The 16,601-nt window shown below is 61.6% G+C and overlaps 1 protein-coding gene and 1 pseudogene across 7 annotated transcripts in view; one reads left to right on the forward strand and one right to left on the reverse strand.

Annotated features, from left to right (window-relative positions):
• The window catches only part of TNRC18 (trinucleotide repeat containing 18), an 83,741-nt gene that overhangs the window by 43,029 nt on the left and 24,111 nt on the right, over nt 1–16,601 (reverse strand). For 5 of the 7 annotated variants that reach the window (XM_059155095.1, XM_059155094.1, XM_059155089.1 and 2 more), the window contains 8 exons: nt 15,761–15,886; nt 13,626–15,332; nt 6,724–6,826; nt 6,214–6,419; nt 5,627–5,773; nt 4,987–5,177; nt 3,219–3,648; nt 890–1,900 (listed from right to left, as the gene is read on the reverse strand). In XM_059155095.1, the coding sequence (XP_059011078.1) occupies nt 890–1,900; nt 3,219–3,648; nt 4,987–5,177; nt 5,627–5,773; nt 6,214–6,419; nt 6,724–6,826; nt 13,626–15,332; nt 15,761–15,886 (3,921 nt within the window). The remainder of the gene's footprint in view (nt 1–889; nt 1,901–3,218; nt 3,649–4,986; nt 5,178–5,626; nt 5,774–6,213; nt 6,420–6,723; nt 6,827–13,625; nt 15,333–15,760; nt 15,887–16,601) is intronic. The other 2 variants (XM_059155090.1, XM_059155091.1) reach the window with 2 other exon arrangements.
• Nucleotides 419–487, forward strand: LOC131820248 (U4 spliceosomal RNA; annotated as a pseudogene).

The following is a 16,601-nucleotide window of genomic DNA, read 5'->3' on the forward strand; positions in this document are numbered from 1 at the left end:
TTGTACCTAGCCCAGAATTCACTGCCCTTCTGCTGACAGTACCTGTTTCCTTCTGAGGGCTACCCTCCCCTGCCCTCCAGAAGGGAGAGCCCCGTGAGGGGCAGTGAACAATCAGCCTGTTCCTTCCCAGCTCCCCAGCCACCCCTTGCTTCTGCAGAGAGCATGAACCCCAGGGAGCCAATGAGAATGAATCAAACTTCATTTGCCAGAGGTACCCAAGAAAGTGGTGGCCTCTTTTTAGAGTCTGCAGAATCAGGTAGGCCTGTAGGCCTGCAAGGAAGTGCTGGTGACCCCCATGGGGGCAGTGGGCCTGCTGTGAATGAGGCCAACAGACAGGAAAATGGAGCAGCTGGAGAGAGAGATGGGGAAGGGGTATATAGGGAAAGAAACTCCTGATGACTTGAAACGTCCAGATCCAAGCTTTGCGCAGTGGCAGTATCGTAGCCAATGAGGTTTATCCAAGGCGCGATTATTGCTAATTGAAACACCCAGATCCAGCCATAGCTGAAACTTACTAATTATCACTGTACTTAGGTTCCAAGAGCCAATCAATTTACCCCACCATTTTCTAAGTTCAAAGGAGAGTTCCTGTCCCCTACAACACCAAGAATGGTGCCAGTAAAAAACCCAGCACTGACAGAACAAGGAGAAACGTCATCACTAAGAAACCCGTAGATCCGGCTGCATGGCAACATGAAGGCGCTTGGAACACTACTGACCTGTAACCAACTGAAATGGTCAATTTCATTATGTGGATTTTGCCTCCACTTAAAAAAAATAAAAACCAGACACAAATAAGCCATTTCCTGAGGATTTTCAAAATTGTTAAATTCTTACAAAAGAATTTAAAAATGTAAAAAAAAAAAAAAGCCCCAGAAACCAAGCACACCTTGTGGCTCACCTCCCACCTCCTGGCTCCTCTTCTCCAGCTCCAGCTCGGCAATCTCGCTCAGCAGGGTGATCCCGTGCAAGAAACTCTGCTCCAGGACCAGGCTCTGCGCTGCCTCCAGCTTCTCCAGGGCCTGGGTGCCAGGGCCCGGGGAGGGCAGAGGCCTGGCCTGGGGCAGTTCCGCAGCTGCCGCCAGAGCGTTCATACCAGCCAGTGGGTCCTCCAGGCCGGGCAGAAACTGGTCGGAGCCTTCTTCCTCCAGGAAGCAGGAGCCGCTGGGCACAGGTGCGGCCTCCCTGGCCTCCAGACTCAGGCACTCCCCGTCCCCGGCGGGCATGTCACAGTCCGCCAACTCCAGGCTGGGCCGGGGCTCGCTCGGGGCTGCCTGTGCTAGGCCCTCCTCAGGCACCGCCTCCGCCATGGACACAGCCATGGGCATATCGACGGGCACCTCCACGGGCTCCTCCTTGGCCTCGACCAGTGTCTCTGGTGTCAGTCGCACCCCCAGGTCCGGGGTGGCTGTGCACGGTTCTGTCCGGCCTGGGGAATCGACCCGCGCTTCGGCCCCCTCCGTGAAGTCCGGGCCCCCGGGGGGCTCCATGCCCCCCTGCCCGCTGGCGCTCAGCGCCTGGGCCTCCAACAGACCACTTCCACAGCCAGCCACGGGGCTTGGGGCTGCCAGGGCTTCCTCGGGAGCCAATGTCAGGGGAGACTCCAAGGAGGGCACCTCTGCAGGGCCGTCGTCCACGTCCTCCACCTCGGCCTTCACCTCCCGTTCTACCAGCGGCTCTTCGTCGGGGCCCTCGCGCAGAGGCTCTGGGATCTTGGAGGGGGACAAGCGGATAGGCTTGTCTTCAGGCGACAGCGCCAGGCGCTCGGGCCCATCGGCCGGGAGCGGCACATCAGGGGCCCGGCCGTCGGCATCGGAGGCCGCTGTGGGCTGCAGCAGGAACGGGTAGGGCCTCCCGTAGTGCGGCGGCAGGGTTTGAAACGGGTACCTGGGTGGGATATCTGCCAAGGACATGGAGAAGTCAGCAGTGGCGCTCTGTCACATCTGACATCCCTCATGTCCTCATGCACATCCACCCACCAGCCAAGACAGAGACCCTGTGGCCACCCTCCTGTCCCGGCCAGCCTACGGAGCTGTGACCTCTTCCCGGCAGCATCTGGGGACATCGGCATGTCCAGACCATAGAGAGAAAAGTCAGCCACCATCCTGTCCCCAAGGGGCTTCAGGTCTCAGAAGCAGAAATCATCATCGGCTTGCTTTCTCTCCCCAGCCCTAACCCCACAGGATCCAGCACGAGGCTAGCCCAGAAGCAAACACTCAGCAGACCGCCCACGGTCCTCACCCACCCAGGACATCTCCGGTCCACCATTCCCACCCCATCCCGTTAGAGCAGAGCTGGGGCACCCAGGTTGTTGCAGTGTTGCCCTCCCCCCAACCTTCCTACTCTACCCTTCCCCCATCGAAGCGTCCTCTCCAAGAGCAGGACTGTCTGCGGGCGGATCTCCACAGTGCTCCCTGGGCTGACCAGGGGGAGATGGGCGCACACAGCACCTCCCGGGGCCCAGGCACGTACTCTGTGCCAGACATCAGCAATCTCCCTAGAGAGGGGCAGCCACGTGCCCCAAGGTCACACAGCGTTCTGGTGGCAGAATCTCAACTTGAACTCACATCCTCCCGGCCATGCTCTCACACTCGTAAGGGCCACCAGGGAGGAGGCATGCCATTCAGGCCACCGCTGCACGTCCCACTGACCCAGGCCGGGGTGGGGAAGAGCACTGTGCTGACAGCGGGGGGGCACCCCCAGAATGGGGATCCCCATGCTACTGTTCTCACTGTGCCCACTCAGCAGCTCCCGTGGGCCAGCCACAGTGTGCCTTACAGTTCTAAGCTTTGCTTGATCCTCAGAATGAGTCCTTCAGAAACAGTTGGGGTTTTTGTTTTGTTTTTTTAAACCATAGCTTCTGTGCCCGCTGTGGAACCCGCCATGGGACCCACCATGGGGCCTGAACTCATGACCCCGAGATCAAGGGTCAGACACCTTACAGATGGAGCCACCCAGGCACCCCAAGGTAGGTTCGAACGTAACTGTGCTCCCGAAGTGGGGCCCGAGAAAGGCCGAGCCCCCCATGCTCATGCGTTCATTCCAGAGCCTGGAAGCAGACCCGGCACAGGGCAGGCACCCAGCAGACAGAGGAAGGAAGGAAGGGCCGGACCCATGGAGGGTACATGGACCGGCGGCGGGGGACAGCTCTGCCAGAACCCGAGCCCCCTCCAGTCTGAGCAGCACGCGGCCCCTGGGGGTCTGAGCCTCACTCCTACCCGAGAACAAGGCCTGGAAGGGGCTGGGCGCTTCCTTCTCCAACTCCAAGTCCTTCTTCTCCACGACATTCTCAGGCGCCTCCTCCTTGCGGGTGATGCCAGGAGTGGGCGGCGGGGAGGCGGGCGGCGGGCTGCTGGGGTGGGAGCTGGGCGTGGCGGGGTAGGCATAGGTGGGTGCCTTGGACACATCCTCCAGTTTCTGGATGACCTTGGCCTTCAGGGCAGCCACAGGGGAAGCGCGGGGAGATGGTGGCGGGCTCATGGCCTTGCCGTAGGTGCCCGTGGGGCCAGCAGCCAGGCCAGGGGGCTTCCGAGGCAGCAGCCCAGGGCCTGGGGCAGCCAGGCCGGCCTTGCCTGCAGCCTCCAGGCTCCGCTTGCTCACCTTCTCCTCCATCTCCACCCGATGTTCCTGGGCCTTCAGCCGTTCCTGCTGGGGAGGCGGCCGGCACGCAGGGTGAGCACAGCAGGAGGCATCACCCAGCACCTCCCCAATCCCCGGGGGCCCCTCAAGCGGGGTCCAGGGTGCAGGCTGCCCACCCTCCCGGCCTGCTATGGACATTCCATCCTGACTCGCGTGTAACAAGCACAGCGTTCCTTGTGGAACCCCAGACAGGGCTGGTGCGGGGAGGGGGGGGCGCCTCCAGCCTGGCCCTGCTGGGAACCTGCTGTCAGGACAAGGAGGGCAGGGCAGAGGCATGAGGCTCCTGATGTTAAAGGAGACACCCCACTCCCCACACTTTGATGGCATTAGAATAGCTACCCTCACGGGGAACTCACTACCTACTGAGTACGCTCCTGCCTTATCGCCTTTGGGTCTCAAAATGCCTGTGGTGGCGGGAGGGGGGGGTCTCTTCCTGCATTTGATGCTCTTTGAGGCAATGGAAGGACAGCCAGTGCTCATGGGGGAGGTGAGGGGGGCAGGGAGCCAGGCAGTCACAGAAAACATACTGGGAAGAAATGCTCCCAGCACCAGCCACTCTCCTGATTATTAAATCTCACTGATAATCCTGATGACGCAGAGTTACTAGTACTCTCCAGAGTAGGAAACCTAAGCCCGGAGACGTTAAGTCATTCACTCAAGGGCACAGAGCCAGATACGCCAGAGCTGAGGGTCAAACCCCAGGCCCTGGCCCTGTCCACTGCCCTGCCTGCTGCTTGGGCCACCTCAGTGGACTTCCCTGGAGTGGCCACTGCCTGAAGGAAAAGGGACAGGCCAAGCAGCAGATAGATGTCCTGGAAGGAGGCAGGAGGAGGCAGGAAGGCTGTGGACTTCTGGGAGCCCACCCACGTGGGGAACCCCTCGTCTCCCAGCTCTTGCGATCAATCAACACAATGGTCAGAGGCCAGCCCTGGCCTGAGAAGGGAGCCTGGACCATGGAGCTGGCAGCCCGGCCGGGGGAGCTCAAGGAGGTGGTCAGCCTGGGCTCAGAAAACAGCATCCAATGCAAACTTCCCCAGTCCAGCAGGCTGCCTGGCCTGCCTCGGTTTCCCTGCTGCACCCTGTACCCTGCCAGTCTCCATCCACCTCTGGGCCTTGCTCACGTTGTTCCCTGTGCCTGAAGGGTTTGTCCATGGTCAACTCCTTCGGGTCTGTGGGCTGACGCTTCCTCCTCCTCCAGGTGGCCCTCCCTGACCACCAGCCCCTGCCCTCTTTTCTCCCTCACAGCTCTTAACTGCTGAGCTCCTGCCTGTGGAGCCATCTGCCTCTCGATCCCTGGGGGGCTGCAGCGGGCTCCCGGCCCCGTCACCACCCCTCCCCCCCACTCACCACGAGCTGGGCGCTCCTCTGCAGTTCCAGGGCCTGGGCCGCCTGCTGCTGCAGGTACAGGAGCTCCTGCTGCCGCAGGAAGCGCTGCTGGGAGAAGAGCTGCAGCTGCTGGGCGTGGTGCAGGGGGCCGCGGCCCGGCGGGTACAGGGCAGCCCAGAGCGGGGGCGCCGCGGCCCGCTCCATCAGCTCCGCTAGGGGCAGGACGCACAGTGAGGCTGCATCCGCCCCCCAGCGCCCCCGGCCGCCCCCTCTGGAGGCGGGGCAGGGCTGGCCCGGAGCCTCCCTCTGCACCCACCTCCCTGGCCCAGGGCCCAGACCCAAGAGCTCCATCCACACCCCAGGTGGGATGTCCCGGGACTCTTAGGGCAGGAGCATGCCAACAGGGGGTCTCCAATCGCTTCCTCCCCACCACACCCAGTGGTCTGCCAAGCTGACTCCTGAGGGATGGGAGGCACCAGGGCCAGGGGGGAGGGGTGTGCAGGCCCCAGAAAGGAAAACCTGCTTTGGTTCTGGGTAGGAGAACATTAAAACCAAGACGCCTATGGATTTTTGACACGGGGAAGCCATGGACATCAGAACATCCTCGAAGCCCCGGTCTGCCTCCTACCCATGAGCCCTCCACCCAAAGGCCACCACTTACCAAAGTGAGGCAGGTGGTCGCTGGGAATGACCACCAGCTGGCCCGACTGGGGGTCCCTCACGAACTGGTAAGCTGATGGCAGGGAGCCCCCCAGGCCAGGCGGGAAGGCGGGCGCCATGCCCTGGTGCAGAGGAGGTGGGCCCAAGCCTAGGAGGACCCAGAACCGAGTCAAGGCCAAGAGCCGGGGGAAGGGGGGGACAGGCCCAAGCCCTTGCTGTCTGCTCCCCAGACTCCCACCTCCTCGGGCCTCCAGGCAGGAAGCTGAGGGGTGACAGGCTGCAAGCATGTCCACAGCCACCCACCCCTGGGCACCCGCTTCTAATGGGCTCAGCAGAGAGACCCCCAGGCGGGTGTCTTAGTGACCACCTTCCTCGGACTCATGAAGGAGCTCAAGTGCAGGGAGAGGATGCGAGGCCCAGGCCCTGGCCACAGAAGACAGGAGGCCGCTCTGGGCGTGGGTCCCACGAGCAACTCCCCTCCACCCACAGTCATGCCCCGGCACCAGCCCTGGGCTCCAGGCAAGAACATGTGGGGCCCACTCTATCCTCAAGCACCAGATAAGGGGAACTCGCGCACCCCACACCCACCGTAGGGGTGCCCGGCGAGCCACATGGACGTGCTACCCGAGCGGGGCAGCCAGGGATGAGTGCCCAGGTGGGCTGCGGGGTCGGCGGACCAGCGCCCGGAGCCTGCCAGCGATGGGCCACCGGTCACCATGAGGTTAGGGTTCAGGCCATTAGCAGCACAGCTGGTGGGGTGCAAGCGGGCCAGGTCAGCCAGCTCCTTACTTTCTCTGAAAGGGAAACAGGCATTGGCAACAGCCCCGTGGGCCTGGGGAGGGGATGGGGGAGAGGATGGTTATCCCCCCGAATACCCAGCGGACACCCAGCATGAAGAGGAACCAGCTCTGGCTCAGAAAAGAATGGCCCCCCAGGACCTCCCCCAGGAGGGGCGACACACACTCCCTGGAGAGGGACTGTGGGGCCATCTGGCCTAGGATCCAGGTCGTGGGTCAGGATAGCTCCAGCTCCCAAGACAAGAGGCCACACCCACTAGGGTCATGCATCCCGGCCCCTGGGTAGCCCCCAAGCCCTCACCTGAGGAGCTTCTCCTGGTCTCGGTCCAGCCGCGCCCCCAACAGCCGCTCCTCTCGGTGCCTGGTCCTCTCATCCCCACAGTCACCATCGGCTCGGCTGTGCCCTGAGGGGAGTAGACAGGTGGTGACCCCCAGTCCAGGGCCCCAGCGAGCCCCCCTCCCGGCCAGATGTCCTTGGTGCCAGGCCCTTCCACACCCCACGGAGGGCCGGTCTATAACTCGCACTCCCATGGGGAGCCCCCCAGCATGCTGTTAAGACGGATCCCGCGAGAAGGCCAAGTACATTCACTGTCGCAGCTCTGCTACTTTGGGGCTGGGAGGGCAGAATCTGGGGGCGGGATGGGTAGGACTGGAGGGAGGACCTCAAGCCAAAAAAGCAGCACAGCCAGACCCAGGTCCCCGGGAATCCGCCACCACCCTCAAGCCTCACGGAAGTCTCATCGGGGTGCTGGCTGCTGCAGACATGCAGCTCATCTTTCTAAAACCGAGACAGGAGAATAAAACGAGACAAGATGATCCACATGGGGGTGAGCAGAAAATGCGGGAGCTGCCACTGGGGCTCCCCTGTCCCCGCCCTTGCCCAGCACGCGCCACCCACCCAGGCTAGTACCACCACACCTCCCATGAGCTGCCCGGCCCCCAGAGACCCCTCAGAGCAGAGAAGGCATGTCCCCAAGTCCAGCCTGGCACTCAGCCAGTTAATCGAAGGGGGGGTGGGGCGGGGCAGGACCCCATGGAGGGCCCCCACCGTCTCCTCTGTCCCTCCTCGGCCCGCCACCTTCCTCCCACTCTGGCCCAGCCCCTCCTCCTAGGCGTTTTCTACACCACGAGCTGGAACTCGGGACACATGTGGCAGTCCAGGGCACACTAGGGCATGGGAGGCAGCAAGAGACCACACAGAAAGCCCCGGAGACTTTCGTCAAAACGGAAACCCACTGGGGCTGGGATTCATGCTCGGGGAGGAGGCCGCTCCCAGTCCCCCCAGCACGCAGGTGTCACTGCTCCAGCAGCAGCCCCCACCCTCGTGGGAAAGAACCTCACTAGGAATGCTGCCATCTCCTTAGTCCCCCCCCCGTACCCCCAAAACCAGGTGCTCGCAAAGAACAGAGCCCCCAGGAGAGGTTCAGGGGTGCCAGGGCATCTCCCCGTCCTCTGGGGAAGGCCGGAGCCTGCCAGCCCCAAGACCAAGGGCAAGAGCCCTGAGAGAGCATGCCAGAGACCCAAGCCCATGTGCCCATGGACCAAGTGCACAGAGGGACAGCCAGCAGCCTAGCACTGGGGAAAGAACGGGACCCAGAGGCAGCTAGAGACACTGGGACAGTGAGAGCACCGCAAATGCCGGGGTGGGCGGGGCCAACAGGGGAGGGCGGGGCCAACAGGGGAGCGCAGGGACCTTTTGGCAGATCAGCGCCAACAACAAGGGCATCTGGCAGCCTGGCAGGAGTGCGGGCGGACAAGGGAGACTGTGGCTTCACAGCCTGCCCCTGGGGGACACCGAGGTACATCCCTGGCCACCTGCTCAACCATTCAGCAAGGCCACGGTCAGCAAAGGCACTGAGCAGACGCCGTGTATGCCAGCTCAACGTCACTGCAACCCCTCCGGGCCCCAGGCAGGGAGGGGAGAGGCCCTCCGTGGGAACACAGTGCCACAGCCAGGTTGGGCTGAGACCCAGCCAGGGTGCCCCTTGCCTCCGGCGTCAATCAATGTGGCTCCCGTATCCAAAGGGAGCCTGAGCCCACTAGCCCACTTCATTAAGGACTGGAAGGGGCCCTGTTCAGGGATCCCCCGAGGTAGGGAGGGCCAGAAGGGCAGCCCGGGCTGCAGGCAGGGCCAACATGTGGATGGCCACCCAGAGGCCTGTGACTGGGCTGGGAATTCAGCATGTGCGCCCAGCTTCCTTCTCCCAGAGGAGATGGCCTCCCACTCCCTGGGCCACCCTGGACTCAGGCACAGGCTTTGCACTAATTCCTGAAGTCCCCAAAAGGGACAAGTGCCCGCAGGGTATCCTGACTCCAAGTCCCTTGTCCTCTGGCCCGATGCCTCTCCATTGCTGTGACTGTCACCAATCACTCAGGGTGTCAGCGGCTTCCCATCTCTGGCCCTACCTCCCACGGCAAACCTGTCTGCAGCCCCACCCACCTTGGGGGACCCACCAACCCCAAGTCAGAGCCCCAGAGCAGCTCTCTCCAAATTCGGATGGTCTCTGAAGAAATACGACATGCCCACACTACCCAGGCTTGGCTGTACTACAGATCTACCCTCCTCCTCCCATGTCAACCTGTCACCTCTACCGCCCTTACTCACACCTGTCCCTCCCGCAGAACGCCAGCCCCATAGAACCATGCCCCTATGACCTTGGATTCCTGCACTCCAGTCACCTCAGGGCCATACATGCTGTTCCCTCTACCCAGAGTGCCCTTCCCCAAGAATGCTTAGGCTCTCCTGTCAGAGCTCGGCTTAAAAGCCACCTCCTCCAGGAAGCCCTCCCAGACCATTTCTCCTCCACGAAGCTCCCTATTTGTCTCTCTCCCATCAGTGACCACAATTATGCTACTACCTTGCTTGCTGATGATTTGCCATTTGCTTCCTCCATAACCCTATGTACTGCTCTGGTTCAAGGAGTCCCGCTCCTGGCTGTGTACCTCTTCCCAACACAACACCTGGCACTGAGGGAGCTACTCAATAAATATGCAGGAAAGGAAGGAAAGAAAGAAGGTAGGGAGCGAGGAAGGGAGGAAAAGAAGAAGGAACCCTACAGATATCTACAGAAAAAACGAGCTATGTAGCAGGAATAGCAAGTACAAAGGCCCTGGGGCAGAAGCGTGCCAGAGAACATCAAGGAGACCATGGTGGCTAGAGAGACTTATAAGCAAGAGAGGTGCCTAGAGTTGGGATAACAGAAGAGGTGGGTACAGCCTACAGGGTCCTGGAGGCTGTGGAAGGGAACGTGGTTTAGATTTTGTTCAAGGTGGGAGGGAAGCCAGAGGAAGAGTGAACCAGAGGGCCCAATCACTCCTCCACGCTGAGTCCCAGGCCGGTGGGAGACCAGCTCCTCCTCCATGAGCCAGGCATGTGGGGCAGGGCCCAGAAACACAAACCTCACCCCAGCCCTTCTCTGCCCAGAAGGACCCTAGATCTTCTCTGTGCATCCACTCACTCAGGGGTCATCAACCCAGGACATGGGACCCAGAACTCAACCCACTCTAGATTAGGAAACTGAGGCACAGGAAGGCCAAGCAACCTGCCCAGGTCATACCCCGGACTGACAAGGCGGCTTCTCTGGCTGGGATTGGCATCGGAGTGTCTTCCCGGCCGCTGAGGAGCTGCACGGCAAGGTGCTGGGGACACGGCAGCACAGCTGTTATCACGCATTTGCAGCCCCGCCCCAGGGCCCAGGACCGGGAGGCCACAGCCTCTCCAATCCCAGTAGAGGCCAGGACTGAGGCCTGGTTCCCACGGCAACCCCATCCCGGTGTCCCTCTGGCAGATGTGGTGCGGCTGCTGCTGGCTCAGGCTGACCGAGCCCTCTCTAGGATCCGGGGCCATCACTGCTGCTGACACCCACACGACCCCAGCTCTGCCTGGGGTGATGCGGGAGCACCCCCACAGCCCCTCCTGCCAGAGTCCCCATCCCCATGCCTCCACCACAGCGGTGACACCAACAGGCAAGAAGAACACATAGGAGCCGTAAACCTGGGCCAAGGTTTGTTCAAGCTCAGCCTGCCCCTTCCAGCCCAGAGACCCTGGGCCACTCCCTTCACCTCCTCAGGGCCCCCTCTCCCTGAAGGGGAAGCCAAGAGAGCAACAGATCCTCCTGCCAGGGGTTGCTGGGGGCCTGGGCTGGTTCCACCTAACGACCAGGTTCTCCCGGGGCCACCCACTGAATGACAGTGGCTGTGCAGGGTATCCGGGGACATAGCACCTGTCACTAGGGCTCATGGCCATAGGTCATGCCTGTCCTTACCCCATCTCCGGGCCTGTATGGCCCGCCAGGGGCATTTCTCCAAAAGATCTAGAACTCACAGGCGCTGACACAAGCTCTCAGACCCCAAAACGCTGAACGTGTGCCAAGAAAGGGCAGGCCTGGTTATGACACACCTACTTTGTGCCCAGCAGCTGCATGGTCAGTGCGGACACCAGGGCCCAGAAGGCTCGGGCCTCCTGTGTTAAGGTCACACACCTGATGAGGCAAAGATCGGCTTTGAACCCACTGACCAGCAGAAGGCCCTCTCCAAAAATTCAAGAGACAGGGAAGGTAAGAAGAGACCAGGAGACACAGGCTGACTACCCCCCACTTGGCCGGGGTGCCCCCAATTCCTGCCTTTCCCCAAGTGTGCCAGTATTGGGAAAAACCACTACTTCTGATGGGAACTGTGTTAAGGGAAAGAACCCAGCTGCCTACTTTTCAATGGCTGCCAGTGACAGACCATCGCCTGAACGACTCATCCCAAGCCCATCAGGGAGGTCCTCCTTCCTCCCTCCGTCCCTACATTCTGTCACACACGTACACTGTTACACATACACGCACTGTCACATGCTGTCACATGCTGTCACACCGTCACATCACACACGTTGTCACTTTCACACTATCACACTGTCACACTCACACATTCATTCACACACAGTTGCAGTGTCAGGGTCACACTCATTCAGTCACACGCGTGGTCACATATAACGTCACACACATTTGTCTCACATTCCTACTACAGTCTCGTGCTGCCAGTCACTGCCAGTCACATGCCCTGCCACAGTTACACTGCCTTTCTCACACACACCCTGTCTCACACACAGTTCTCTCCCACACTCATACCCACACTCGGACCGCTACAGTCACACGCACTGTTGTACGCAGTCACACGCACTGTCACAGCATCACAAATTCTCAGTCCCACAGTGTCATACCATCACACATTCTCTCACACACACACATACCCTGCCACACTGTCACACGCACATGCACTCGCACACCGTCTCACGCATGTTCACGGGCGCACTCTCATAGGTCTTCTCTCAAAAACATACATTTTCTCTCACACATACTCAAATACTCTCTCTCTCTCTCTCTCTCACAGGTCCCCACAGACATATGTCCCTTGGACCTGGGCAGATCCTCAGGACTGTGAGCCCCCAACAGGGGTGAAATACCATGTCACATGACCATTCCTTCAGAGAAAGGACCCAAAAAGATCTCGGGCCTCCCAAAAAGTTCCCCGGATGCAAACCTCTGTCCTAGCAGAAGGGCTCATCCCCCACCAAGCCAGCCACCACTGACCCAGAGCTGTCATCCGCTCCTTCAATCCCAGAATGAGGCAGTGCCTCGGGCCAGCCGCCTGGGTCAAGGAACAGGCTTCCTTCACTCAGGCTCCAGAAAGAACCATGGACGCAGTCATTCCACAAACATCCATGGAGTGTCTCTCACTCTAGGCTGGATGAAGATCCCCGGCAGCTACTGTGTGCATGCAAACGGCTGGGGCGAGGGCCAGCAACCCTGTGCCTTCCTGGGCGCACCTGGGAGAGCAGGGCTAAGACAGCAGGGACAGGACGGTGGCTAGGCGCCATGGACCGAGGCCAAAGTCCAGAAGTTAGCACAGGTGGGCCAGACCAAGATAGGGAGTGGGTCCCAGAAGACATTCACCCAAGATGCCTACATAGCCTCCAGGAGTAAAGTCTGGGAGGTATAGGAAAGGAGGCCACGTGGATGCCAGAGACAGGGGCCCAGGACAAGGGTTAAGGTCTAAGCTAGGTACCAGCTGCGTAAGGGAAGCTGGCCGGACACTGGAAACAGAGGCACGGGGAAGAAATCCAGGCCAGCTATTGAGAAGTCACAAGAGCAAGGACAGTGGGAAACAGTCTCAAACGCCACACCACAACACACTAGACACCATCCAGGTACGGGGTACAGCCTAGCGCCCACCCAACCTGTAGAAAGCATCCTCGGCTCCACAATGGGCAGATCAAGTCCACAGTTCCAACAAAAATGCCACAAACATCAACCCTCCAAAACCCCATTCCAACAGTGCATATACAAGGGACAAAAAAACACATCGGACCAAATCCCAGAAAAAGACTCGGCTTCACCAATACCTAAAAGAAACACACCACTCTTGCCCACCGAAATTAGCAACAGCCTTTTTTTAGGCACTGAGGTACCAAACATCAAGACCCATGAGAACACAGGGACCCAGTTTCTATCCATCACCCTCGGTCACTCATTCACTCATTTATCAAACACCTACTATGCACCAGATCCCACACTAGGTCTGGGGAACAATGAACTAGGTAAGGCAGTTACTCCCTCAAGGATTGAGGACTGAAGACTTAAAACCAGCCTGCTCCTAGGAACCTATTCTTAGAAAATGACTCAAAATACCAAGAAGGTGAAACACACAGAAATATTCAATACAGCATCACAAGCACAAAAACATCAGAGAAGCGGGGGGGGGAAGCCCACGAGAGGAATGGTTAGCTGAACTATGGTGTGTGCTCTAGACAGGACAGTGAAGGCCGTGAAACATTTTTATAATGATTTCCCAACAGGGAGAGGAAAAAAGCCACAAGGTAAGCATGAAGAATGCAGGGACAGGCACTGGGTGTAGTCTAGGAACCCTGCAGGTGCAACAACATGGAATCATTGGGAAGTGTTCAGGGTGTTGGGAAAATGGGAGTCATCTGTCCTTCATCCTTTCCGTTTTACACGTTTTTCTACGTGCATAATGGAAAAAGCAGTCAGCTTCAAAAGAGCAGCTGCAGCCCACAAGTGAACCAAGAACAAACGGTAGCAGGAGAGTGGGGAGCAGAGGTCAAAACGAGCCTGAGACAGCTAGATGGGAAGCAAAGGTGGCCAGGATTTGGAAGGCGAGGGTGAAGCCTGGAGATGGTGAGAGGTGGGACCCGAGACCCACCTTTGACGTTGCTCAGCGACAGGGAGCGCTCCTGGTCTGCCAGCCCAGGCCCCAGCCGGCCACTGCCGCCACTGTCCTTCTGCCGGGCTACGGCCACAGCAATGCCCACGGGCGGGTGTCGCACCTCTGCCTCTCCCTGGGCCCCAGAGCCCTCACGCCCAAAAGCCTTGGCGCTCTCGGGCCTCTCCGGGTCCCGCTTCAACTGCCGGCCTCCACCGGCCGCAGGGCCGCCAGGGTGTGGCAGGCGGGCCTGGGTGCGCGGGGCGCCCGCGGTGGTGGGGGCAGGCTCGGGTTTCATGGTGCCCAGGCCTCCGAAAGGGCTCTTCTTGCCGCAGCCGCCAGGGCGCACGGCCACGGCCTCGCGGGTGAAGCTGCCGCTGTACTTGATGAGGCTCTGCATGGCGGAGGCCTCCCCCGGCCCGTGGGCCGAGGCGTGCACGTCGGCGCCGGGCCTGGCGCAGGCGGCCGCGGCGCGGGGCAGCGCGCCCCCGGGGTCCAGGTAGGCCTTCTTGGAGGCGGCCGCCTCCTCCTCGGCGCGGCTGGCGTGATGGTGCTGCGCGGCCAGCACGGCCATCTGCGTGGTGGCGAAGTTGCCCAGCTCGAAAGGCTTCCACTTGGGCTCAGGGCCGGCGGGCGGCGGCGGTGGCCGCGCGGGCTCCAGGCCGAACAGCTTGGCGGCCTGCTGGGGGGCGGCGGCGGGGCCGCGGGGGGCGCGCTCGCAGGCCCGCGGCTCGGCCTCGGGCTTGAGCAGCTCCTTGGCAGGGAGGTAGGCCCGGGCGTCCGGGGAGGCGCGCGCGGCCCGCGCCGGCGGGGCCTCGGCGGGTGGCGGCCGCTTGAGCGAGCGGATGACCGAGTTCTTCTCGCGGAGCGCCTCGGGCCGCTCGGGGGGCGGCCGCGGGGACCCGGGCGGCGCCTGCAGGACGCCGGGCCTGCCCACCTCGCGCTCCCGGGCCCGGGCGTCCCGCGCCTGCGACGCGATCTGGATGGGCCCCGGGCGCTCGTCGAAGGCCTCCACGGAAGGCACGAAGGTGGGCGCCACCACGCGGTGCTCGCGGCCCGGCTCGCGCGCCGCCGCCGCCGCCGCTGGGAAGATGGTGTAGACGCCGGCGGACGCGGGCTGCGGCGCGGCGAAGGCCCCCGCCGGGGCGGTCGGGGGCGCGGGCGGGCCCTTGGGCGGCGGCGGGAGCGGCGAGGGGCAAGGGCACGGCCCGGGCAGCAGGGCCTCTGCGCGCCGGAGCCGCGCGCTCTCGTCCTGGCGCGCCGCCTCCTTGGCCACCAGCGCGGGGAGCCCTGCGTCGCCCGCGCCGTTGCAGAGGCTCAGCGCGGGGGGCGGCGGCGGCGGTGGCGGGTTCTTGCCCTTGCACTCCGCGGCGGCGCCCGGCCCGCGCGGCGGCCCCAGTTCGGCCAGGAAGGGCGATAGGCGCTCGGCGAGGCGCGGGGGCCCGCGGTCCTGGCGCCCCTCCGCCCGCGCCTCCTGGGTCAGGTCCACCACGCCGCGCGGCCCCGCAGCCTCCTCGCGGGCCCTCGGGTCCTTCTTGCCGAACAGCGGGGGCGGCTCCCCGCCGCGGCCCGCCCGCTCCTTGGCTGGACCTTCTCGCGAAGAGCCTTTGGCCGGGGCGCTGGAGGAGTGGCCGCCCGGGGTCCTGGAGGAGGGCGCGTGGGAGTGCAGGGCGCCCGGAGCCCCCGGGGCGGGCAGGTAGAAGCCGTCTGTGGGGGAGAGAGGGTGTGGGCGTGAGGGTGTATCCTCCCTCCAGCCAGGCAGAAGCGGGGTCCCTGAGGGGCGCTCCGTAACCCCCAGGTTACGAAGGAGGTTGGTGCTCGGAGCAGCCTTTGGGAGGGGAGACTCTGGAAATGAAGGGTACTGAGTTCCCAATCTCGCCTTAGCTGCTGACGGACCTTCCCGAAACTCAGTCTCACCTGTGAAAGGGGCGGAGGCCAGGACTGTTTTAAGGGCCTAAGGGGACTGGGCGAGCACAGCATAACCAGAAGGCACCAGAAGGCTGCAGGGGGGGGGGGGGGGTGTGGCTTAGGGACAGGGTCTCAGAGAACAATATTGGGTAGTGGTGGGGGCCCAAAGCCCCTCAGAAGTTACCCCCCAAGCCCAGTCTCACTTCTCCTGCCCCCCCTCATCATACCTTTCTGGGTATCGAAGATGCTGGGCTGGCCCAGCTGGCTGAGGAGGGGGCTCCCGCTGCTGGGGGGCTCCAGGTGGTTCAGGTGGAGGTAGGATGGGTACAGCCCGCTGGGCAGATGGGAGAAGCCTGGAAAAGAGAAGAGAAAAGCTGAACTGTGCCACCACACGTACCGCCCACGAGAAACTTCCATCCATCCCTCTCTTTTTCTTGAAAATAAAATATTTTAGCCTGGTTTATTCACGGAGTCCTGAGATGGACAGCCAGCTCCCCAGGGCAGGCTTGCCCGCCCCACCCCACCCCCAGACTGTGGCACTTCAGCCCTCCCTCCAGGCCCAGGCAGCCCCAAGGGGCTCAGGCTCTCAAAACCCCCGAGAAGAGGAATCAAATGGATGCAACCAGGCAGGGGACTGTGGTGATGACGCTGATAGTAGCCCTAACCACAGGCCCAACACTGCCAACAGCTCTGCCTTTGTTATTCTCACAGAAACTGCAACGAAACTCTGTGAAGCAGGTAGGATCCTCACTTTATAGATGAGAAAACAGAGGCTCAGAGAGGACCCCTGGCTAAAGTCGCCCAGTATAGAGGAGCCTGAAGTTCAATGGAAATCACTGGGACTGTTCACCTCAGCCTAGCACAGACCCGTGGAGCGGTTTACTGGTTTAATCAGTCCGTTCTCTGCTGTGTGACTCCGAGCAGGTCACTCACCTGATCTAAATTATCAGCCGACACTGCATCTGCAGCTGTCGGTCAATGCCTCCTGGGGAGAATCCTCCCAGTCTTCCCCCCCACCAGGGCTGCCCAAAATCGGGGCTCCGTGGGACAGAGAAGTCGGGAGGGTAG

This window comes from Mustela lutreola, chromosome 17 (genome assembly GCF_030435805.1).
Source record: "Mustela lutreola isolate mMusLut2 chromosome 17, mMusLut2.pri, whole genome shotgun sequence".
In the NCBI taxonomy this organism is placed as follows: Eukaryota; Metazoa; Chordata; class Mammalia; order Carnivora; family Mustelidae; genus Mustela; species Mustela lutreola.